General features: G+C 47.8%; 1 protein-coding gene across 1 annotated transcript in view; it reads left to right on the top strand.

The window, feature by feature from the left end:
* LOC138289617 (all-trans-retinol dehydrogenase [NAD(+)] ADH1B-like) overlaps positions 1 to 25,942 on the top strand; it is a 79,231-nt gene that overhangs the window by 32,212 nt on the left and 21,077 nt on the right. Inside the window, exon 3 of the mRNA XM_069230188.1 lies at positions 27 to 168. Coding sequence (XP_069086289.1) covers positions 27 to 168 — 142 coding nt within the window. The remainder of the gene's footprint in view (positions 1 to 26; positions 169 to 25,942) is intronic.

Here is a 25,942-nt window from a genome sequence, read left to right as displayed (position 1 = left end):
GTTATTCTCTGCTTTTCCCCTCCAAGATCATCTCTACTGCCATCTGCCACACGGACACCCTTCCAATGGAGGGCATGCTGGCCACCTACAACTACCCATCGATTCTTGGCCATGAGGGAGCTGGCATTGTGGAGAGTGTTGGGCCCGGCGTGACTTTGATCCACCCAGGTAAGAGGCTTTTAACTGTGCTGTCCTACCACAGTATGCCAACTTGTTGTCTGCACAGTTGCATTATAATCAGGATTTGGAGAACTCTGCAGCAGAAGTGCTTCCCTCCTGAGCTATGCAATCACAAGCAGGAACTTTATTCAGCAGTATCTTGCCATATAACTGAGTGCAAAAATATGGTATTAATGCAGCAATGCTGCCAGAATATTGGGTCCCACAATATAGTAAGGGTAAGCACAAATCAATAAGATACCGAAGTGTGGAGCTACGGAAAGTAACTCTACTCTTCATAACTCCACACTTAGGTACCTTATGTTGTTATGGTACATATACATCAAGGTACCAATTGTAAATCTAACTTGATTACATATTTATATGTCCACATTCGCAAATTGTGGTAGTTGGTATATTTAAAACACAACATTCTGGTAGAATACCACATACTGAAATTCATTTAGACAAATATTGGTTTAAGAGTTGCATGACCGCCTCGGTCCACAGATATGAGTCTACATTACAAAATACATCTGAGGTGGTTTATGTGAGCTTTGTGGGTACATTAGTACATCGGCAATAGTACATACAGAAAATCCAGACAGAAATGAGCACTGAAACCTATGAGGATTTGTCAGTACTCTGATGGTGGTGCATTAGCCAGGTCAAGTTAGAGGAGCATTGTGAGAGCTTTGATGGAATGTCAACACTGAAAAAGGAAGGCATGCTGCAGATGAAGAAATAATTACTTTGGAAGAACCCTTTGGATGTTTATGGTAACTGGAGTCGAGAACATGATGCCAATTAGGAACAATGCAGGAGGTCTGCAGCATCCTCAGAAGTAGCATAACATTAATATTGCATGATGAGGTCATGATAGGGTTGCCTTGAGAGAACCCTGTGAAGAACTCAGCATGAGAATAGTTGGGTGTGGTGAAGTCAGAGCAGAGGTGAATTATCTGAGCTCTGGCTTTTTCTCAGTACTGGGAGAAAAGTGCATGGTGCAAGACAAATTAGTGGGGTGTGGGCTGGCTGTCTTAGGATTTGAAAAGTACTGCATATAGAAAGTTGGTACTGGGGTACAGCCTGGTGGGTGTTTCATTACCTGAAAACTAGAACAGTGACTGGTACTTATCAAGACAGAGTTGTTTGTGAGGAACTGTGTGAATCTCTCATTCTGCAAGAGGGCTGCTTGGAAGTTCATGGTAGAGGTGCATTGTGAGGGCTCTTAAGATGTCTCAGTCAGTGGCGGCCGTCAGTTTTAGGAGGGAGGGGGTGGGCTGGAAGCACACTCACACTCATTCTTTCACACACACACACGCACGCACACACATCCATTAACAACACTAATCAAAATTCAAACATGCACAAATGCACCAAACATTCATTTAAAAAGATCACACACACACACTCTAACCTTCAGCCTCAGAGGTCCCAGGAGGGTTGGGACTGCTGCCTTCCTTCACTGGCTGACCTTAGGTCAGCCAATGACGGAAGGCAGCAGTCCCAACTTCGTCACAGAGTAGGACGGGGTCAGTGAGACTGCTGACCCCACCCCACTCTGTGATGAGGTGTCACTGATTGACACTCGCCAGGGGCGCTTCAAGGCTTAAACTTGAAGCGCCCAGGTCAAAGTCAATGGGTGACACTTCCTCGTCACCTGGGGGAGGGCCTCGAGGCACCTTTGCTGAGCCGAGGAGGTTACACCCACAGGAGCTCTGTCCTCCTCAGCCCAGCAAAGTTCAGCTCAGGCAGCCAGGAGTCTGCGCAAATCGCGCATGTCTGCCCCTGGTTGCCTGACCTAAACATGAAGAGTGTCTGTCAGGCTGACCTTTGTTCAGCCTGACCAGCACTCTTCATGAGGGCAAAAGGTGGGGGGCGTGGCCCCTCCGCCTTAAAGGACGGGCCGCGCCTGGTCTCAGTACTGGACAGCAGCTCTAAAAGCAGAGATGGACAAAGCTTTGCAAAGGACATCGAGAGCATTACATAAGACTCGTTGCTCACATTGGCCACATGCACAATATCCATGCCCCCTTGCACTGTAAGAGTTAATTGGCACCACTGCATTTGGTTGTACACCGAGTCGTCTTTGGTTAGATTAGCCCTGCACCAGATGTACACGCCACTGTGGTCTCTGTGAAATTAAAGTATTTTTTTAAACGACTGACAAAAATGCTCAGAAGATACGTTTTGACCAAGCAGGACCTTAGCAAGTAGGAGCCAGAGGAGACATTCACCCTGTTTCCTATTACTTGAAGAGCCTTGCTCTCGTGCTCAAAGTTCTTGCAGAAAATATTAAAACAAGCACTGGTATTGCCAATAGGTCTGACTTTACAAGAATGTTGTATGGCAGTGTAAGCTTTGCAAGTTAATAGCATGGAAATTAATATGTATTTGTATGGAAGCAAATAACAGTAGAATAACATTGGTGTAGGTCAAATGATAGCTGTACCATCGAGCCAGATCACAAAAATCCACGTAGTTAATGACTGCTCTTCTCCCATCTGTACTCCTGCCAGAAAAACATCCAGAAATAATATTGGTATCTATGACACTTTAACAGCTTTACATTATCACATGTGCCCCGAAATTTCAATCTCAGACATCTGTCTTAACAAAATGATCACAGCTGTGTAGCAGACAAGAACTTTTTTGTGGAAGCACAGAACTTTTGTCCAATCAAAACATGTACTCCTGAGTCACAACAAGTAGGCGGAGCCAAAGCTGTACCAGCATGCTTTTCTAAATTGCAGTGTCATTTTGAAAAAGATGCATTTCTTTGCTTACTCTTCTGCTTTCTTCCTCAACCCTGCACTGTCACTGCAAGCCCACTCTCCCTCTCATGCAGTATAGCATCAAACACTTCCTGTCTGTAACTGTATTACATTGTACACACTCCTCTAACTTCATTATTATGTTATGCGAATTAGTAGAGCGCATGGCTACCTGAAGGCCTCCCAGCACTAACAGCAAGACACTTGGAGTTGACAGAAAATTATGCTTTAAACAGCCAGGTTTTTAAGAGCCTTCCGGAAGGATAGTTCATGGCTGATCAGGCGAAGAATAGGTGGTAATGAGTTCCATAACTTGGCCCCCTGGTAGTCCAGAGAACTTCTACCCCATCTAGACTTCTTCACTATGGGGATCACGGCTAGGGAGGACATAGAAGACCTAAGCTGTCTGGAAGGTGTATAAAAAGAAGCCAATGTCGTAAGCAAGGGTGGACCTCTTCTGTGCAGGGCTCTGTGAATGTAGCACAGGGACTTAAATGATATCCAGTGTGCCACAGGAAGCCAATGAAGAGAGGAAATTGCTGCTTTTACAGGTCCATGCCTTGGTATAGTAAGAAGCAGATGGGCCGATGCATTCTGAACCACATGCAGCTTTTTAATCACAAATCTGGGAGATCCAATATACAGAGCATTGCCATAATCCAGACGTGAACCAATCATGGCCTGTATAATGAGTCTTTTGGCAGCAAAAGGGATGATTCTAAAAACCTTCCTCAAAAGCCTAGGCAAACCAAAAGAGGTTGCGGAGACTTTATTGACCTGTTGAGCCATGGTGAGTTGGGGGTCAAGCTAGACACCCAGACTTTTAATGAGTACTTTAGGAGGTGGACGTTTTCCCAAGCCTTCCAGGAAAGAGGGATTAGATCTAAGCTGTGAATGATGTCCAAGTATCATCACTCCAGGCTTATTATCGTTGAGTTTCAGCCTACCTTGGGACATCCATGCCACCACAGCTTGGAGGCATGGGGCAAGTAGTGGGCCATTAACACTGGAGTTCGTGGATAGTGAAACTACCAGCTGTGTGTCATCCGCATATGAAAGTAGGGACATCCCAGATGGCTTGACAAATTCTGCCAGAGGTAGCATATAAATATTATATAGTGTGGGGCTGAGAGAGGACCCCAGTGGCACTCCACAACTATTCTTGATAGGAGATGAAAAATAGGGCCTATCCAAGACCTGATTCGATCTACCCTTAATAAAAGATGTGGTGCAGTCTAGGGAGGACAATGATATTCAGATCTCTCATACTCTACCAAGTAATATATCAGGGTCTACCGTGTCAAATGCAGCACTAAGATCCAGAAGAATGATAGCTGTAACAAAGCCCTGATCCAGACGCCTTCTTGTCTCTTCAGTAACTGTAATCAAAGCTGACTCAGTGCTATGGAAGGGTCTAAAACCCATCTGACTAGAGTGGAGGATATTGTTATCCACTAAAAAACGGGACAGTTGAGTGTTGACGTGCCTTTCAATTATTTTGGACAGAGCAGGCAGCAGTGACATAGGTTTATAATTACTGAGTAGTGTAGCATCTAAGTTAGGTTTTTTCAGAAGAGGTTTGACAATGGCATGTTTCCATTGTTCCGGTACTGTGCTCCAAGACAATGATAAATTCAAAAGATTAGTGACAACGGGTGCCATAACTGAGGCACCTAAAGCCAGCACATGAGGAGGAGCTGGATCAAGGGGAGAACCTGACTTAAGAGTGGTGAAAGATTGCAACACAGAGTCTTCGGATATATGAAGAAATTCTGAAAAGGTGGCAGAGCACAAGAAATTCTGTCCCATCCCCTCCAAGGGCTCAGCAGTAGCTGTAGGAAGAGTCGAATAAATGTCTAGAACTTTTTGCTGAAAGAAGGTTGGAAGGTTATTACTATGTTATTGGGATGCATCCATAAGCACAGAGTTTTGTTTTGACTGGGTAATTTCATTAAATATCTGAAAAATCTCCTTAGGGGAGTTTGATGCCAGCTCAATTTTGGACGCATAATAAGTAGATTGTGCTATTTTCATTTCTGCATGATAGGACCTAAAGGCTCTCCTGTATCCTAATTTTAAAGAATCATCATAGGACTTTCACCAACTTCTTTCCAATTTTCTACATTCTCTTATGAGATGTAGAAGATCTGGGGAAAACCAAGGAGCGCCCTTCCTGCAACATCCTCTGGCTTTATTATAGAAATATAAAAATTGCATTGCTGTAGCATGATGTGTTCTGTCCTTCCTCTATTTGGTTTCCTGAAGGAAATTTCTTGTAGATAGTGGAGTTCTTCCCAAATCAACACTGACGGTTGTGACATATTTAGAGCAGATGTGGCATGAGAGCCAGGAATGCAGAGATTGGAATTGTGGAACCTGGTTTGAGTCTTGGTCTTGGCTCAACATCCTGTGCTTCTTGGCTAATTAGTTAATCTCCCAGTGCCTCGAAAATGAAATAAATAAAAATAGGTACTTACAACTGCCCTGTAAAGCACTCTAATTCCCTTTGGGTAGGTTTGTGCTACATAAACTCACCCAAAAATACATAATAATAAAACAGAAACACCATGGGGGTCATTCTGACCCCGGCGGGCGGCGGGAGCCGCCCGCCTGGAGGGAACCGCCGAATGACCGCACTGCGGTCAAAAGACCGCGGCGGTCATTCTGGCTTTCCCGCTGGGCCGGAGGGCGACCGCCAGAAGGCCGCCCGCCGGCCCAGCGGGAAACCCCCTTCAACGATGAAGCCGGCTCCGAATGGAGCCGGCGGAGTTCTAGGGGTGCGACGGGTGCAGTGGCACCGTTGCGATTTTCAGTGTCTGCTTTGCAGACACTGAAAATCTTAATGGGGCCCTGTTAGGGGGCCCCTGCAGTGCCCATACCAGTGGCATGGGCACTGCAGGGGCCCCCAGGGGCCCCACGACACCCGTTCCCGCCAGCCTCTTCCTGGCGGTGTAAACCGCCAGGAACAGGCTGGCGGGAAGGGGGTCGGAATCCCCATGGCGGCGCTGCTTGCAGCGCCGCCATGGAGGATTCCCTGGGGCAGGGGAAAACCGGCGGGAAACCGCTGGTTCCCCTTTTCTGACCGCGGCTTTACCGCCGCGGTCAGAATTGCCCCAGAAGCACCACCAGCCTGTTGGCGGTGCTTCCTCCGTCCCCGGAATGACCCCCCATATCTCTAATTCCAGGGAGGCCTTACCACAAATCAGCGGTATTCACTAGCACTGCCAGAGGTTTACTAAAGGCAGACTGAATACAGTTTATTTCTCATGCCAAGGGACTCGAATGTAGCTCACGGCACCCCGGATGTCATTGGGCTACCAAACAATTATCTAGCCTAGGACGGACTGCTATTTATTCAGCTTGACTCATCCACGAGGGCCTAGATGCATCATTTTCCAGGCTCTTAAACATTCCATGGCATTTGTTTGGGTTGCTGAGAACGCATCACAAAATTTATTTAGTTTCTGATGACTCTCCACCAGGTGTAACTGTCACATTATAACTTACGACCAATGACATAAGTAAAACATGCACTCCTTTCATTACATCTATACAGCCTCATTCACTGTGCTTCACCAATTTCAAGGATCACCAGACACCACTGTTTGTGAGCTATGCAACGGTGTAGTAATGTAAACCAGCTTCACAACATGGAAGACTGCAAGTCAAAGAAAGTGTCCATTCACTTACTCCCTACAGCCATCTCACAACAGAGAAAATCCTCCCAGATGAGCGATCAACCTTTGCTTACGGCCCCCCTTTTTTTTTTTACCAAACTCCCTTCCTCCAAACAACACTATGGAGGCATTGTTCGTTACACACGGCTGCAGTACTTTATTTAACACAAAAGGTTAACGGTTCACAGCACATGACATGACAGTCTATCACACGCTCCAAGCAAATTGTCCTTTTTACTATTATATGTTCTGTTCCTCGGGGTCTCAGTGTGTGCCGGCGGCTAGGCTTCCCTTGCTGCAAAGTCCTTGTGGGCGGTCCTGATTTCTGCCTGGGCTGTAAGTGTTGTGCCCGCCTGCAGCTACCCCTCTTTTCGACCAAGACTTGTCTGCCCCCCACAGCCCCTGCTGTCAGGCATCCCTAAGGCGCTATGGGGTACTTTACAACTTTAAAATGCTTTGGCCCTCATTACAACCCTGGCGGTCGGTGTTAAAGCGGTGGTAATAATGCCAGCAGGCCAGCGGAAAAAAAATGGAATCATGACCATGGCGGAAACCGCCAACATAGACATCCACTCTAACACTCCGACCACCACAGCGGTAGAAACAAACACCGCAGCGGTAACCGCCAACAGACAGGCGGAGGACAAAGTACAGCCCACCGTATCACAACAGGCCTATCCGCCACCTTTTCCGGGGCGGAACCAACGCTCTCAAAAGCACGGCGGAAACAGTACACAGAAGGGAAAACACTCACCTCTCGACACCCAACGAGGAACCAGGATGGCATGGAGCCCGAACTACAGGAGTTACCAATTCTGGTCTTCCTCCTGCACTATCAGGAGCAGGACAGATGCCGTCGACGACCACGGTGAGTACTGCACCCGCAACACAGGGGAGGGGGAGGGAAAAGAGAGTGACACACACAGGCTACACGCAATACCCCATCCCCTCCGTCACCCACAACAACATACACACAAATACATGCAGCAACATTACATATACACCCCCCTGGAAGAACGCAAGGATAAAAGGAAATTATTGTAATGAGTTTAATCATGAAAAATCTGATAGTGAAAGTTAAAAAATCAGTATACAAATGTGCACACCAACTACACAAGTCCGGATAGTGTACCAATGATTGTCTGTGGACCAGTGGTCCCAAAGTGCATGGGTGAAGCCCACACAAGATACCTGTCTCGAAACATAGAGAACACTGCTAGGGCATCTGATCGAAAATAAACAGGCACCTCAGGGGGAAGGGAAGGGAGGGCACCTCAGCCGGATGAACGCACAACGCCACTACTGCACGAGGGTGCCCCATGCCCATTGCTGTATCCTGGGGAGTGCAAAGCCACAGTCTCTCAAGTGGGTGGTTTGCTCACTGCTTTATCCTTGGGAGTGCAAAGCCACAGTCTCTCAAGTCTCTCAAGTGGGTGGTTTGCCCACTGCTTTATCCTGGGGAGTGCAAAGCCACAGTCTCTCAAGTCTCTCAAGTGGGTGGGTTGCCCACTGCTTTATTCTGGGGAGTGCAAAGCCACAATCTCTCAAGTCTCTCAAGTGGGTGGTTTGCCCACTGCTTTATTCTTGGGAGTGCAAAGCCACAGTCTCTCATGTCTCTCAAGTGGGTGGTTTGCCCACTGCTTTATCCTGGGGAATGCAAAGCCACATTCTCTCAAGTCTCTCAAGTGGGTGGGTTGCCCACTGCTTTATTCTGGGGAGAGCAAAGCCACAGTCTCTCAAGTGAATGTCAATCTCCACTGGTTCTGGAGGGGGCATGGTACCCAGGGTACTTCATCCTGCTAAGGACAGAGGTAGTGGATGTCAATCTCCACTGGTTCTGGAGGGGGCATGGTGCCCAGAGTGCTTCATCCTGCCAAGGACTGAGCTAGTGGATGTCAATCTCCACTGGTTCTGGAGGGGGCCTGGAGCCCAGAGTGCTTCATCCTGCCAAGGACTGAAGTAGTGGATGTTATTCTCCACTGGTTCTGGAGGGGGCCTGTTGCCCAGAGTGCTTCATCCTGCCAAGGACTGAGGTAGTGGATGTCAATCTCCACTGGTTCTGGAGGGGGCCTGGTGCCCAGAGTGCTACACATGCAGTGTGGCCGGTCCCATTCCCTCACCTGGGTGTGTGTGCCACGAGATTGCCTAGGAACAGGTAGCATGATACGCCATGGAGTCAGAGACACACCCCACACTGCTGTGGCTTCGCCTTCCACCTACAGGTGCAAACAGTGATGGAAGTCATGTATCATGGAAGCTGGGCAGGGTCCAGGAACTCTCCTCCAGCCTCGGACGACTGACCACTGGGGATGGTAGCCATGTCAGCGGTGGTGCCACTGTCCAAGCACATCGCGGGGCTGGTGGCGGGGCTGGTGGCGGTGCTTGCAGCGGTGTCTGTGGCTGCAGTGCTGGCGGTGGTACATGGGTCAGCGCCTGTTGAGGGACACAGCAGGACGTCTCCTGCAGCCTCAGACGGCTGCCAACTGAGGAAGATCCTGGGGACTGTTGCTGAGGCTGCAGACGTGCAGGTGGCTTTGCAGGTGGCGGTGCAGGTGGTGGCGCAGGTGGCAGTGCAGGTGGCGGTGCAGGTGGTGGTGCTGGTGGTGGGGCAGGTTGCGGTGTTCGCTGCCGTACAGGTTGGTGGAGTCGTGGACAGAAGGGGTGACACTGGTCCCTCAGTCAGTGCCACTGTGCCCTGTCCTGACCTGCTCTTCTGCTTTTGTCCCTTCCCCACCTTTGATGGTGCTGCAGGTGTCTTGCCACTGTCCCCTTTTGTTTTGGCAGAGCCCTTGGTGGCTGGTAGGTGCGGCTTCTCCCTCTGGGATGTGGGCACCTTTTTCACCTTGGCAGGTGGCAGAATGTCCTTGCCCTCGCTACATGGCACACTGGCAGCCCTGATGGGTGGTGTACTCGATGACCCTGCAATTGCAGGCACCACTGTGCCTGGGGATTTGGTGGCTGAGGTGCTGGGTTGGGACCTGGAAAGCCTGGCCCTAGGTGAAGGACGGGGCGTAGGTGAAGGGAAGAGGTCAAGGTTTGCCAGGAAAAGTTTTTTAGGCACATTGGGACTTGAAGATGGATGGGGTTTGGGAGTGGAGGAAGAGGTAGTGGTTGTAGGAGGTGTATGTTTGCTGAATTTGGGTGAAGGTGCATGGGCCGGAGGCCGTGAGGTGGATGGCTGTTGAGTGGGTGTGTGCCTGCGTTTGTGTACTTTGGGAGGAGGGCTCACAGACACACTGGGAGAGGACACTGGGGATGTGTGCATGGTGGGGGGGTGGTGATTGCACTTGAGCGGTGTGTGGTGATTGGCATGCTGGTGATGGAGGTAGTGGCTGAGGATGTAGTGCATGCAGGTGTGAGTGGAGACGAGACAGGGAGGGAGGAGGAGGACATGGAGGAGGGGGACACAGTGGAGGCAGTGGATGTTGCTCTGTCTGCATGGGGATGGTGCTTGTGTGAGTGCTTGTGGGATGTGTGGTGCTTATGTTTGCCATGTCCACTCTTGTGTGTTGATGAGTGTGCATGCTGGTCTGATGGTGTGCTTGGGATAGGCTGAGGTGCAGTGGATTGGGTCGGGTGGAGGAAGATGGAGGCTGGACACAGGGACAATGGCTGCCATCAGTGCTGAGGCCAGAGCCTGAAATGCTCCCTGTTGGGCCGCCTGCCCAGAATGAATGCCGTCCAGTTATGCATACGTTTGTTGCAAATGCCTCTCAGCACCCTGGATGGCATTCAAAATGGTAGATTGCCCAACAGTGAGGGATCTCAGGAGGTCAATAGCCTCCTCAATGAGGGCAGCAGGGCTCACTGGGGCAGGGCATGAGGTGCGTGGGGCGAAGGAGATGCCCACCCTCCTGGGTGAGCGGGCACGGGACACACGCTGGGGGCTGCTGGGAGGGCGGTGCTGGTAGGGGGTGGCGGCTGTACCTGTTGATCCGGTGGGCACAGAGGGGCCCGCCACCGCAAGGGAGCTCCCATCAGAGGAGGAGTCGCTGTCACTGGTGTATGCTCCAGTTCCTTTTGTGGAGCTCCCCTCGCCCTCCATCCCACTGGTGGCTTCAGACTCCGTTGCTTCACCCTCCAGGGCCAAGTGGGTTGCAGCTCCCTCCTGCTCCGATGCCACTGCTCCTACGCCAGATAATGCTATTGCACACAAGAACAGGGGGACAAATCAGAAAGGGGGGGAAAGACAGAAGAAAAACATGTTCAGTGCATGCAACACCACTACCGTTGGTGGACACAACACACAGGGAGCAGCCCTCTCCACTACGCGATGCACTAACAGTTCCTGGCAAATTCACACGCCCATGGTGTATGAGGTCTAAATCCAATTGCTGCACACCTGGAAGTCACAGGAACCTGACTAGGTGTAGATGGCTATTACCACTAGTGGGTTGGGGTGCCACAGAGCCTGCCCAACAAGGGACCTTGCTACCAACTCCGCCCTGGCCTAGGGGAACCCACTGCCCACCTCCCCCACCCAGACACCTCGTAATGCGTGCAGAGTCAGCTGAATGAGAGTGTACTCACCCCCTTGTGGCTGCTGTGATGCCCTCAAGCGCCCATCCAACTCCGGATAGGCCACCGCCAGGATCTGGGACATCAGGGGGGTCATGGTGCAACGGGCACCCCTTCCACGTTGGGAGGCCATCCCCAGCTGGGCCTCTGCCGTCTTCTTGCTCCAGCAGCGCAGGTCCTCCCATCTTTTACGGCAGTGGGTGCTCCATCTGTGGTAGACCCCCGGGGTGTGGATGTCCCTGGCGATAGCACGCCAAATACCCTTCTTCTGGTGGGCGCTGACCTAGAGGAAAGGTACAGGAGGAAAGGATGTTACTTATCCGTCCGGACCTTCATACTCATTCCACCAGTTCCCACCCGTGCCCTGACGCACATACACTCACCATCCACTCATGCAGGTTTCAGCCCCGTCCCCATGTATCTTCCATCCACATCACTTTAAACAGGCATTGCTCACGCGGCATGCTCACAGTGTACTCACCTGTTTGTCTGGAGGACCGTACAGTTGCGTGTACTGGGGGAGGATCCTATCCACCAGTTTCTCCAACTCCTCCGAAGTCAAGGCAGGGGCCCTTTCCCCAGACACTGTAGCCATCGTCGCTTCCAGACACAGGTCACGGCTGCATTTGCAGTGTAGGTCCTCTCCGGTTGATGGTCAGGTATCAAGTGAGGGAACAGATAGAAAATGGCGGTCACGTCTGCAGGGGTGCGAACCGTCACCACCGGCATACATCGTCATTGGGTCCTGGGACCCATAGGGCCCAATGTTAACCAATGCTGAATAGCGCTGCGGTCTTCGACCGCCCACCGCAACGGTGTACAACGCCAGCGCAGTTACCTCATTTCCCCTTGTCCCACCTTACAGGTCAGGCAGCCGCCATTTCAGGGGGCCACATGGGATGGAGAAAAACGGCGTCCCACCTATCTAGGCCCGGAATACAGACAGATATCGGCACATTGTGAATTACCAACGTTTCAGCAAATAACACATGGTGATTACCTCTGTGTTGGATGACCCTCTGCTCGCTGTTCTCCTCCATAAGGCACGTCTGCTGGGGCAGGTGATGAGATGGCGGCATCCTCCGGTGTACAGACCCCTGGTGGATGAGTTGACAATGGAAGAGAGACACATCATAATCACATACAGACTTGATCATGCAACAATCCTGGAACTGTGTGCCCAGTTGGAGCCAGACCTGATTTCAGCTATCCGCCATCCCACAAGAATCCCCCCTCAAGTGCAGGTTCTGTCTGTACTGCATTTCCTGGCCAGTTGGTCTTTTCAGACAACAGTGGCGATGGCATCAGGGATGTCACAGCCTATGTTCTCTAACGTGTTGTCCAGAGTGTTAACTGCCCTGCTGAAACACATGCGCAGCGACATCGTTTTCCATAAGGTGGAGCATTTGCCCACAGTGAAAGGTGACTTTTATGCCCTGGGACATATCCCCAACATCATTGGTGCAATCGATAGTACACATGTGGCATTTTTCGTCCCCCGCAGGAATGAACAGGTGTACAGAAACCGGAAAAGCTACCATTCGATGAATGTGCAGATGGTATGTTTGGCAGACCAGTACATCTCCCATGTGAATGCTAAGTATCCTGGCTCAGTGCATGACTCTTGCATTTTGAGGAATAGCAGCATCCCTTATGTGATGGGCCCACTCCAGAGGCACCGTGTGTGGCTAATAGGTGAGGCCAGGGTCCCAACACAGTTGACATAGGTGTCTGGGTATGGGGTTGTCCCTAAGGGTTAGTGTGTGTCTAACAATTGTCCCTCAACATTTGCAGGTGACTCTGGTTACCCTAACCTGTCGTGGCTACTGACCCCAGTGAGGAATCCCAGGACAAGGACAGAGGAATGCTACAATGAGGCACATGGGTGAACTAGGAGGATTATAGAACGCACCTTCGGCCTCCAGAAGGCAAGATTCCGGTGCCTCCATCTGACAGGTGGCTCCCTATACTACTCACCGAAGAAGGTGTGCCAGATAATAGTGGCCTGCTGTATGCTGCACAACCTGGCTTTGCGATGGCAGGTGCCTTTTCTGAAGGAGGATGGGCCAGTTGGTGGTCTTGTGGCAGCTGTGGAGCCTGTGGACAGTGAAGAAGAGGAGGTAGAAGAAGAAGATGTCGACAACTGAAACAACATCATCATGCAATACTTCCAGTGAGACACAGGTAAGAAGATGTAACTGCTTCCCACATCTCATACTATTGTTGGAGTTAGCATACGTCTGTCATTTTCACTCAGTGTATGGGCCCTGACTTCTTACTTTGGCTTTCCATTTAACAGATCTGGTTCCCACTTTGTGCCCTGTGCTTTGTTTACTGCTGGCCTTCAGCTGTGTTACATTGGTATGTGAACAAGTACATTGACATTGCTATATACCGGAGATTTAGCAATTACACATTTGTGAAAGCGCAGACTGACTCCAGCTTGTTTAGTGATTCAAGTGTGTTTATTTATGTGCAAATAAGTGGAGGGGGTGTAAAATGGGCTGGGGTGATGGTGGAGGAATGCCCATAGCAGAGTCCAGTCTATTTGTTTCATAGGTGCATTGTCCAATGGAGCATAGGAAGTGGAGCAATAGCAGTTTCAGGTGGACAGGGTGTCAAAGTGGGACAGAAGGGTGACAATCAGGGGGGTCTTATTTCTTGGCGGGGGTCTTGGCAATGTTCTCTGTCTTGTTCCTGGATCTCAGGGACCGTTTGCAGGGTGGTTCTCCATCTGCAAGGGGTGGGGTGCTGGTGTCCTGTTGTTCCTGTGGCGGTGCCTCCTGTCCCCTAGCGCCGGCGTAGGTGGAGGGCTGTTCATCGTCCAGGCTAGTGTCAGGGGCCCTTTGGTGTGCCACTGTGTCCCTCCTGGTGTTGAGAAGGTCTGCCAGCACCCCTGCAATGGTGACCAGGGTGGTGTTGATGGACTTCAAGTCCTCCCTGATCCCCAGGTAGTTTTCCTCCTGCAGTCACTGGGTCTCCTGAAACTTGGCCAGTACCCAGCCCATGGTCTCTGGGGAATGGTGGTATGCTCCCATGATGTTGGAGAGTGCCTCGTGGAGTGTCGGTTCCCTGCGCCTGTCCTCCCCCTGTTGCACAGCAGTCCTCCCAGCTTCCCTGTTATCCTGTGCCTCTGTCCCCTGAACCGTGTGCCCACTGCCACTGCCCCCAGGTCCCTTATCGTCCTGTGTTAGTGGGTTTGCCTGGGTTCCCTGTAGTGGTGGACACACTTCTGATTGACGTGTCCTGGGGACACAGGGATGGGCCCGCTGGGTGGGTGCTGTGGTGGTGTTTCCTAGGGGTGGAGGTTCAGTGGTGGTTTGTGACTGTGTCAGTGGAACCGACTGTCCCGAGGTCCTTGATGGGCTATTGTCATCACTGTGGGCCTCTTCTGTGGGGGCACTGGCTATGTCTGGCACCTCCTGTCCAGTGACGTTGGGTAGGGGTCCTGTTGGGGTGTAGATGCATAGTTATTGTATGTGTGTGTGCCATCTTGTGCAATGGGTGAGTTACCCTCTACTCCTGTGCTTGCATTATTGGCTTGGTCCTTGTGTGATTGGTGATTTTGTGGCATGAGTGAGTCTCTCTACTGGACATGCTTTGGGGATGGGTGTCCATGCATTGGTGTTACATGCAGCGCTTGGTTTTGGGATGTATGGGTTGCGTTAGTGGGGTATCTGCGGGTTGTTGGGGGGATGGGTGTGAGGGTGAGTGTGGAAGTATGTGATGGCATGCAGGTGGGGTGGGGGGTAAAGTAGTAAAGATTTGTCTTACCAGAGTCCAGTCCTCCTGCTACTCCTGCGAGGCCCTCAGGATGCATAATTGCCAAGACTTGTTCCTCCCATGTTGTTAGTTTGCGGAAGGAGGTGGGGGTCCGCCGCCAGTCCTCTGTACAACAATCTGGTGTCTGGATACCACGAAACGTACCTTCCCCCGTAGGTCGTTCCACCTCTTCCTGATGCCACCCCGTGTTCTTGGATGCTGTCCCACTGCGTTAACCCTGTCAACAATTCTGTGTCATAGCTCCATCTTTCTTGCAGTGGATGTCTGCTGCACCTGTGATCCGAATAGCTGTGGCTCTACCTGGACGATTTCCTCCACCATGACCCTGAGCTCCTCCTCTGAAAACCTGGGGTGTCTTTGGGGTGCCATGATGTGGTGTGGGTGATGTGTGAGGTGGTGTCTGTTGTGATGTGTTAGGTGATGTGTTGGTGTGTGTTGCTTGAGGTGCGTGGATATTGTATGAGTGATGGTGTTGTGTCTCTGTGGATGCTGGTGTTGTGTTAGGTAGTCTCTCTCTCTGGCCTGCTTTCAAATTTCTGGTTGTAAGGGTTTGTGGGTGATGTGGGTGTGTGCTTTATATTGGATTGGGTGTGTGGGTGTGGTGTGTGTATGTGTATCAGGTGTGTGTATTTCGAATTGTCCAATGTGGTTTTGTTTTGTTAGTGTATTTTGAGCGCGGCGGTGTGTACCACCAATGGTTTACCGCCGTTGAAAGACCACCGCGTTGATTCGTGGGTCGTGATACAGTGGGTGTATTGCTGTTGGCGATACGGTGTGGGTTTTGGTATCGCCAGTTTATCACTGACCTTTGGTGTGGCGGACTTGTGTGGGTGTCTGTACTGTGGTGGATTCCGAGCTGTTGGTCGTGATACCTGTGGTGGAATTCCGCTGCCGCAACGGTATGTTGTCGGTCTTCTGCACGGTGGAAAGCGGAATTTACCGCAAATGTTGTAATGAGGGCCTTTATCTCCCCCTGCCGAGTGCAACCTTCTGACTTTCATTGGAGGTGCTGCAACACTTGCTCTCAGGTGTGGGTGGCGGGATGAACTGGATCTTCCTAGGCCTCGATCTGGGCTGGATCCCTCTTAACCCTTGCGGCCCTCCATTGCTGGGTTTGAAACCCGCCCCCAATCAACCTCAAGCCCTTCGCTGGCTTTCTGGCCTTGCCTTCCAGTTTCCACCGCTGGGAGGTCCTGATTTGTGCCCGGGCCGCAAGTGCCGTGCCTGACTGCCACTGCCCCTCTTTTCTATCAAGACCTGTCTGCCCCTCCCAGCCCCTGCGGCACTATGGGGTACTTCCTCCACTTTAAAACACTTTGGGCCTGATTACAACTTTGGAGGAGGGTGTTAACCCGTCCCAAATGTGACGGATATACCACCAGCCGTATTACGAGTTCCATAGGATATAATGGACTCGTAATACAGCTGGTGGTATATCCGTCACATTTGGGACGGATTAACACCTTCCTCCAAAGTTGTAATCATGCCCTTTATCTTCTCCTCCTGTCTGCACTCTTCCATCATGCTGCCAGTGGTTTCCCGACCCCGGGCAGCTCCCCCTTTCACGCCTAGGAGAACCCCAGATTCTCCAGTTCCACTACTATGTTAAGCAACAACATGTCTATTCCTACTCCTGACAGGTGTACCACCATCTGCAGCTCGATACCCCGACGATCACAGATTGACCAGGCCATGCCTCACGAACCCCAACGCATTAGCCTTGCATAGCTTGGACATGGTAATGTTTAGTTTCTTCCTTGACCACTCTACCACCCCAGTGTCCCTGGCCTCTCATCATGCCTCCCTGGCTATGATCTCTGACCATATTCCCTCACCCGGGCACACTAGGCGTGCTACTTCTGTTAGCCCTGCCGTCATGGCCCCCAGCAGCTCCCTTCTACCCATATCCATGAGGTTCCTCCCCACCAGATGTTTCACCACCACGTCTGGCTGACTTTCCGTGTCGAATGCCTTTGTTAGAGTTGGTAACAACTGCGCCCCCCTCAAGCCTGGCTGACCTAACCAAGTTACCTTTATGTTATGCAACAATAAGCCCCTATAGGTGTTCCTTGCTTCTGCCCACTTCTGCGATCCAGCCACAAATAAATGACCCTCGATCCACGCTGTACGGCATTCCCCACCCAGGTCTGTAGAAAGAGAAGCAAGATTAGGAGCTGGCAGGCCTCACAACTAGCCTCAATCTAGGCTGGACCACTCTTAACCCCTGGGGTCTCAGCCCACGCCAGCCCTCCATTGGTGGGTTTGAAACATGCCACCAATCAACGCCAAGCCCTTCACAGGCTTTTCGGGGGCTTACTGGCCTTGCCTTCCGGTTTCCGCTGCTGGGAAGCGTCTCTTGGGACTTTCACTGCCCGGCTTTGCCTCCCTGCCCACTCTCTTACATGTTAGAGGACCAGTGATAACTCCTGACCTCCCGACTTTGAAAATACTTTTACTATGTGAGAATAGGGGGAGGGCTGGGATCTGGAGATGCGGGTAGGACTTTGAAATAAGCACCTTCGGATCAATCAAAATGGGGCTGGGCCAAGGAGAGGGGGTGGTGATCTATCCTGCAGTAGCTGAGGAGAATTATAAATAAATAATGAATGCATTTGAAAAAAACACTGATCTCCTGTGGAGGTTACAAACTCCCTGACGGATGTCAGCTTCGCAGAGCCTCCACCCATGAGCTGGAAAGCAGATCTGTGTATAGGTTTCCAGCTCACCTTGTGCACACCACCTCATCTAAGCTGTTCACCAGAACACAATGTGAGAAGAGATGATATTGTGTGTCACATGGTCGTGCCTAATTTGGAAGGTTTGTAGAACCAAATTCTGTGGGTAGTGTCCATACAGGCAGTGGGTGGTGCCAGGGATAGAAGTGGGTGGGGCCAGTATTGGAAATCCAAAAAGGCCTTCCAAGAGAAACCTTGGGATTTGGCTGTTGTACATATTTGTTTCAAATTAATGCACAGATTTAATGAATGGCAGTCAGTTTTGGGCTAGTTAGCAAAAACAAGTACTCTAAAGGCTCTATATTTTTTTTTTAATAAATCATGGCCTGTCATGGGATTTCTATTGAAAGAGGCACTTGTCCTCAATGCAGAATACCTTGTTGTCCAGTATGATGCTTTGTTTTCATGCTGGAAAGAAAGCCTGTATGAAATGCACTATGCGCTGAGGACCTCATTTACTAAGTTTTGGCTCAGGGCAGCACAACAAGCCTTTTTGCTGCACCACCCTGTGTTGGGCAGGTATGCACTGTATTTATAAGATATGGGGCATTCCTGCCCTTGTTCCCTGCACTGGCACACACATTGATACCTAGCTTCAATGCAGGCACCCTTGCACCATGGTGCAAGGGTGCCTGTGCTGAAGGGATGATTGTTTATGTGCAGATAGGGACACATTCCTGCACATAAACAATCATTAATGGTGTTTTCCCCTTTTTATGTGTGCTGCAGAATGCAGCACGCATATAAAACAGAAAAAACAGGGAGAAATAATGGTGTTTCTCCCTGCTGCACCACTTTAACACCACCCCTCAGGTGGAGTAGGAATCTGACACATTTGTAGACTTGTAACTCTGGGAGTGCGTTGGATTCCATCAGATTCCAAGGGTGTTGCATGGCAATACCCACTGCAGCACCCATGGAACACCCCTTCCACATTGTTATGCATGAAAGGGGTCCATATTTACAACCCCATAAAAAGCCATGCAATATGGCTTTATGTGGCCTTGTAAATATGGGCCGGCACACTGTGCCACTGGAGCATCAAAAAATTATGATCCGTTGGCGCTGTGTGAACCTAGGGCCTTGTAGCTGAGGCCCCGAGTGTGTTGCCTAGCGACGTGGTTGGCCATGCAAATATTTATTTCTATTCCAGATAATAGAAATAGGACAAAAACAGTGAAGTTAAATTGTGTGTCTGTATTACGAAATGCAGTCGTGCTGTTAGTCTGATTCAAAGGTTCCGAGTTTGAACTATGCTTGTGTACATTCTGGGTGTATTAACCCAGGACCCGCACTACTTAAAACAAACTATTGTGCATTGGCCAGGTGCAACCCAATATATAAAAAAAAAAAAAACTCGTCCTTTGTTGGAAGAATTATTTTCATTATATCTCCTTGTTTGAATAGGTTTCTTGAATGCCCATTCAAACTGTGCACAGGATCATCAGAAGGAGGTAGGGGGAGGAGCAGATCGGGAATTACGCCTCAGGCACTGAACATTGCTAATGCTATTATTACAGCCTCACAAAAGTAAAATCTCAAATTTGTGCCCAGTCTTGTGTCATAGTTACTCGTGTGTCATTCTGCATTAGCAGAGCACCCTGAAAAGCCATGAAACAAGTCAAGACACTTTGGATGGAAATTTCAGAGGCGTAATCGTTACAGGTTAAATATCTTTTGCTCAAACAAGGTCAACATATTTAAAAATCTAACTATATCCACTCTATTTTACCTTTAAAACAGTCTTCGATCTCCAAATAGGAGTTGCAATTTATCCTAGTTTAATTTGCTGAAAAGGAAACAAGCACTGGCAAAATCAAAATTCTCGTTTCAGTGTTCCAACACTGTAAGGAAAGACAGGCAAAACTGCAGTTATAGCCAGACCTAATGGTTTTGCCAATTTCTTTTCTTGATCGCGGTTTCTGATTCATAAAAGGAACTACCTGGCGTGGAGAGGATGGGGCATTTTCAAGCTGCACAACAGCGCAGTGAGTGAGCACTGTTTAAACATTTTACCCAACTAAATTCTTCCCAACAAAGTGAAATAATCAGATTCAATTTGTTCCTCTTCCATCTTGCCCCAATCAAAAATATAAAACGTAAACACTAAATAAACCTCCACATTTCCAGAGATCTGCAATACAGGAACACCTAAAGCAGTGTCCGTGGTGATTAATTCCCCTTGAACAGGTATACACCCTCGAGCAGAGAATCATGTTGGAAAAGGTCCAAGTTGTGTATCTCACTTCAGAAACACAGGGCCTGATTATCAAAGGTAAACATATACGTTTGGGTAAGATGACGCTTTTCGGTGTTAATAAAACTGCATTTTAATAATAAGTCTACGAAAGCGGAGGCTGCGCAGTCGAGGTGAGAACTCTACACATAAAAGATAGGGCAGGCCTTTCTTTTTACGTGCAGAGTCTCTGCACCCGGAAACTTTCCATGAAAATGCAGTTTTGTGAATACTGAAAAGAGTAAACTTACACGCACACGTGTGAGTTTCCCTTGTGAATCAGGCCCTAAAGGAAGAATTCAACATGGGAATAAATGGTTATTGTTGTTAAGTTTCTTAATAAAGGCGATTCATCTGTGGATTATTTCTGACATCCCCATAACAAGTGAAAGGCTGCAAAGGTATGGGCTTTAAAGAATATATAGTCTCCGTGTTTTATGTGTGGGTGCTCTACAAGCATGGCCTTGTGCTCCACGTAGTTCTTTGTTTTGTTAAGCACGGTTTTGTGTTTCATTCACATAGAAGCGTATGTTTATACAATGACTTTATAGTCACGTGTCTTCTCCGATGAGTTCCGCTCAGTTAATGGAACACATTTCTAAAAATATCTCTCCAGTCACTCCAAGAAATGTAGGCAAGTTAAGTTCTTAAGAGGTAGCAACTGACAGGGTAGTTACTTGTAAGGCTGAAACTGCAGTCCAGTGTATGATTAGATTTCAGTTGTTTGTCTGTGCTGTACCCACACTTAGCACATCAGTAACAATTGGCTTTCAGATGGGTTAAGCACTAGAACCTATTATTATAACATTATTGCACATTGTTGAGGGCTATACCAGTTGTTAAGGCCCTTCCCTTAGGTAAATGGCCCTCTCCCTAGTTTATAAGCACATAGGCGAGGGTCTTTAACTGCCAGTATAGTCCGAGACAGAGGGATTATAAAGGTGTTAGTACAATCCAGCTACTGAAGATAGACTGTTCTAAATTATTCAGGGAGAAATAAGAAAACAGGCATTTGCAATGCTATAGGTCTCGCATTTGCTTGAGTTAGAACTATTGGCATTGTAAATTCATAACTGGACTTTTCTTGTCACATAAATTGGTCAATCCTGCCTCATAATTTCATCTTTTACTGCTATATAATTCCAGTGGCCCTGCATATAACTAAAGCACTTCCATGTACCTTCTTCCTCTATCTGCAGCAAAATATGAAAATGTTGCCTTTTACCATTCTAATTTAAATCTGCCATGCTAATTCCAATAAAATACTACTTTCACCTCCCTACCATGAGAGTTGCTGGGTGGCTAATGCAATTCCCCCAAAAAAAGACACAAGAAAGCCATGGAGGAGTAACAAGACAAATAAACTAGAAGGGTCACCCAAACAGATCAAGAGTGTTCAAACAGTCACAGGGCCTGTTTACGAATCTGAGTGTCACTAGACCGCCAGACTTGCAGTTGCGGTCAGAACCGCTGGTGCTATGGTGGTCTGACCGTCACATTACCGCCGTGGCAGTCAGATCGCCAGAGTACCACCGTCTCTGCCAGGATAGGTGATACTGACGGGTTGACAGCGGGTGCAGGTAAAAATCAGCCAGAGGTGTGCTGCATCCAGCGCTGCCCTGCTGATTATGACATGGTTTTCTGACAGCCTTTTCTTGGCGGTTTTACTACCAGATAAAGGCTGGCAGCAAACAGGTGCAAAGAGCTATGGGGGGCCTGCACTGCCCATACATTTGGGATGGGCAGTGCAGGGGTCCCCCCTACCCAGCACCCTGCTATGCAGACAGTGAGCATTGCAAAGGTGATGGTGCCACCTATGGGTGGCAGCATTGCTACCGGCACAATTACCAGCCGGCGACAATGCTGCGGAAAGTCTTAATGGACCAGCAGAGAGGTAGCCAGTAAGGCGGCAACCTCCCCGTCTGAAGTTTGGAGGATAGGTCATCCCACCCGCCAAACTCATAATCAGGCCCATAGTGTAATAAGAATGTTAAGCAGGCCTGAATTATGGACATAACTGTAATAAGGAGAGATTATTAAAACATATACAATTATCATATAAATGTTTATTAGAAATAAACTTTTGGCATTAGACTGTAATGCTCAAAACAGCCCCTGGAGGGCACCATAGCAAAAAATATTATTTGTAAGAAACATGGTCAGGTAACCATATTGTTAGCCCCAAGAGGGCATAACCCCATGAAAAAATATATGAGAAAATAATGCAGTGTAACCATATACTTAGCACCTATAGGCCATTTTTAGGGCTAGCAGGCTTACTGCAATGATATTACAAACAAGGCCTTTAAAACAAAACTTCTCCCAGCTGTGAAACAAACGTTGTAGCCATGAGAAAGCTTAAAAAACACTGAATGTTGGAAGGGTTACCACTAACCTAGTGTGGGGACCCAGAGATGCTGTAGACAGAAAGAGCATTTTGAAGGTGGTCCCATTGTCCTAGGACCACCACATGCTGAGTCATGAGCAAAAAAGCGTAGAAAAATAATGCTTGCAAAGAATTATGGAACAATTTTCTGAGTGAGTTCAGTGAATATTGTAATATTGGCTCTCCCGATATGCCGGGAAAGCCCCTTCCCTTTAAGGACTTCTGTTTTATGTGAAGCATTTACCAATTTCAAGTGTTCTAAGTGGAGAGCCACAAGAAATTAGTCTGATTAGGTAACTGTGAACAATTTGAACAGCCCTCCAATACTGCAGATCGAGTTCACGTTGTTGTGCCTGTTTGCGCTGTGAGCGCCATGGCTGCCACACAGCATGAAGGGGAGAGACAAAAGAAATAATTCACCACCCTGAAGTATTTAGCGATCATGCAATAATCCATGTAACAGCAGTAGTCTGCAAGGCGTGACAAAAACAACCACAATGCGGGACAAACCTAAAGCAATGACCAATTACATCAAGTGATTTTTGAAAGGCAAGCCCATGGACGAGTTAAAGTGATAGGTTGGACGCAGGGTCCCACATTTTGTGCACCCAACAACAAATAAAGAGTATTTCATAAAAAAGGAGCAATGTTACCATACAAGGAACTCAAGGAAAACTCATCTGCATGGTACATTACTACAATACAGCAGTAGGCTTTTGGAATGCCTCTTTTAAAAGAATGAGCTTCACCTTGGATAATTTGCTAAATCAGCCAGTGAAATAAGTAACATTGATCATTGATGATGTGAAAATGTACCTTCCATGCGGGATTAAAGAAGGCTATCCTTGCTTAAGAAAATAGTTCAATAAATTATATGTATGATAAGTTTCCAGTTTTATCGGTTTGAAGTTAATGGGCTCACCATTAATGTTGCACCTTAACGATTTGGTAAATATTTGGTCATGCGTATTGTATGGATTGTTAGTAAATTTTGAATCTGCTATGTAAAACCCATTTTTTTAATTCTCTATTGGGAGAAAATTAATTAAAAAGTAAACTCGCATTGGGAAAGCTCACATGTATGGCCTTGGCATGCTGGTGCAATTTTTATTTTATATGTCTTTGTTACTGCAAGCACATGCTACAAAATAAAACAATTAAGCTGCTTCCACCTACATGGGGCCACAGATGCTTGCAACAATATTACATATTTTAAAAACATGTACTGTAGTGGATATTTTATGGTTTAATAATGTTTACAAAAACCAAGTCTTTTAGTTGTGCTGTGCATTTTACTACTATGTTTTGTGAAGGCAACAATAAGAAATCATTACCCAACCAAGCACACATTGCCCCGTGCTTTGTGCTGTGATGTGTTCAAGCAGAATATGAATAACAATACAGCAGACCAATGGATGAACTCTGCTGACCAAATCACCCCAATGAATGTATATTATGCACAATGTTTTTGGAAACAATATCCTAGCGAGACCGCTTCCAAAGCCAGATCTAAAAATTATAATTCCTTTATGGGTTTCTGATTGCCAGTGCTGAGGACAAGTGTGATTTCCTCTCATGTATAGCTACATAGAGTAAGTTTCAAAACAAAAAAAACGTATATTCTTATACCGGAGATGAAATCACAGACCATTTTTTAAAAGGCACAAATGTTTGTTTAAATTTCAAAAGAACATCTTTGTCACAGTAGCCCCTCAAACCTTCATGTACTGAGGCCTAAACTGATTTCGGGCCCTGTGAGACCTCCACGGAGATACAGTTCATGGCTATGTAATGAAATAAGGTCTCCTTGGCTCACCTCTTGCCTAGAATCAATGTGTGATTTCAGCTCAAAGGCAGTGCGTGTGACCTTTGACAGACCCTAAATCTCCACGGAGAATAGTCAAGCTATTTCAGAGGGTGTCAGTGAGCGTGCAGTGTCTCAAAAGTGAAAAGCTTAGTGTCGGTCAGACTTGAACCATTGTGCATTCTCGTTGCCTTTAGAGTCTTACCTTGTAATCTCGTATGCACCACTCGTTTCTGCGCTGGAAAGCAAAACTGAACAGTTAACCGTCGCATTCTTCTGTTGCATTTTTGATTTGCAAAACTGACTGTGTTGGCAGGGATCGTGCCATGAATCGTCTACCTTAAAATAAAGGTGACAAAAGAATACTACCTAGTAAAAAATGAAAGGTAAAACAGTTGGCATAAGCAAGACAATTCAAAGCGCCATGGCCGCCATGAGCGGTAACAAAACCTCCCCAGGGTGGAACAAACATAAAGCATTTACCAATGATAACAAAGGATTTTTGAAAGGCAAGCCCACAAACGAGTGAAAGTGATGGGTGTGGTTAAAACCCACAATTCTTACAACAGGTCAAAGCGCTTGCACGCATGACCTAACATTGGAATTTTGGAGTGATCTGTATGAGCCATTATTGGCACTCTACCACTCTGTTGTATTCAGTGTAGCTCATAACATTCCAATGTTCTAACAGATGCTTATCACTGAAAGGATACTGCCTTGCTATATTATTTATGGTACACCAAATATCCTGGCCTATGCATTGACATTTAGCTGGAACTTACTATGTTTGCTAACAAAGTGAATCGTTCCATGTAGTACATTCAAGCAGTCTTGCCAGACTTTAACAGTGTCATCTATTGATGGTCCATTGACAAATCTAAATTAAGGTGCCTGAACCAATCCAAAAATACTTTTGCAAACGTAATCACGGCGTCAATTTAAAATTAAAGGTGTTAGCATGTTGCAAATAAAATCCTTTCATTCTAAAATCTGACTCCACATTTGCTATGGGGACAAAAAAGTTAAGGGAGGTCGTAAATCAGGTCTTGCAGCATTTAATATTTAAGGCGTTGCTTATTCCTGGCAGAATACGTTATTACCTGATAGGTAGAAAACTGGTCTTCAAGGAGATTTCAGACCACTGTTTTCAATTTATCAGTTTAGATATCTTTAATGCAAACATTTGCCAACGGTGTGAGGAGATTTCAGACCACTGTTTTCAATTTATCGGTTTAGATATTTTTAATGCAAACATTTGCCAACGGTGTGGTCAGGCTTTCCAACTATTCTAGAATGTTGCATGGATACGTACTGGTACTCCCTCCTCTTTTTAATAACAGTGAGGGCGCATGCATCAATCAACCACCAATCCTGCTGCCTAGGCAATTTTATTATGCTAAAAATAGATGCTACCCTCCTTTCACACCCACTCTATCTATCTGCACTAGTAGCTCCACCGAATGACATATGGTCAAGGCTAGTGCACAAATTCAGAAAGAATGACATAAGAACTGTGATGAGGAAGATAAGACTTGGAGTAATGAGGGTTCCCAGGATCTAGTATGCATATTACCTTCTCTTCCTTCTTTCTTGAGTAAGCCCTTATTTTCCTTTAGCCATAATGTACACAATAAACCCAAGCTCTCGGCATGGATTTCTGCCTGGAATAACAGTCCTACAATCATCTGGTTAGGTGGCCAGACCCACCATAGAAGCCTAAAGATTCCCAGTGGGTCCTTCAAGAAAATCAAAGAGGTAACAAAGCACCCTGCAGCAGCTCATGGATGCAGTTTTTCCCAGACACAGTGTAACTTCTCACAGTAGGATGAAACCTAGCCTACTCCACAGGGCCAGACTAGCACTATAC

The sequence above is a fragment of the Pleurodeles waltl genome, chromosome 1_1 (assembly GCF_031143425.1).
Source record: "Pleurodeles waltl isolate 20211129_DDA chromosome 1_1, aPleWal1.hap1.20221129, whole genome shotgun sequence".
Classification (NCBI taxonomy): domain Eukaryota; kingdom Metazoa; phylum Chordata; class Amphibia; order Caudata; family Salamandridae; genus Pleurodeles; species Pleurodeles waltl.
Note: the sequence above shows the minus strand (reverse complement) of the source record. Positions and strands in the feature narration are given on the sequence as shown.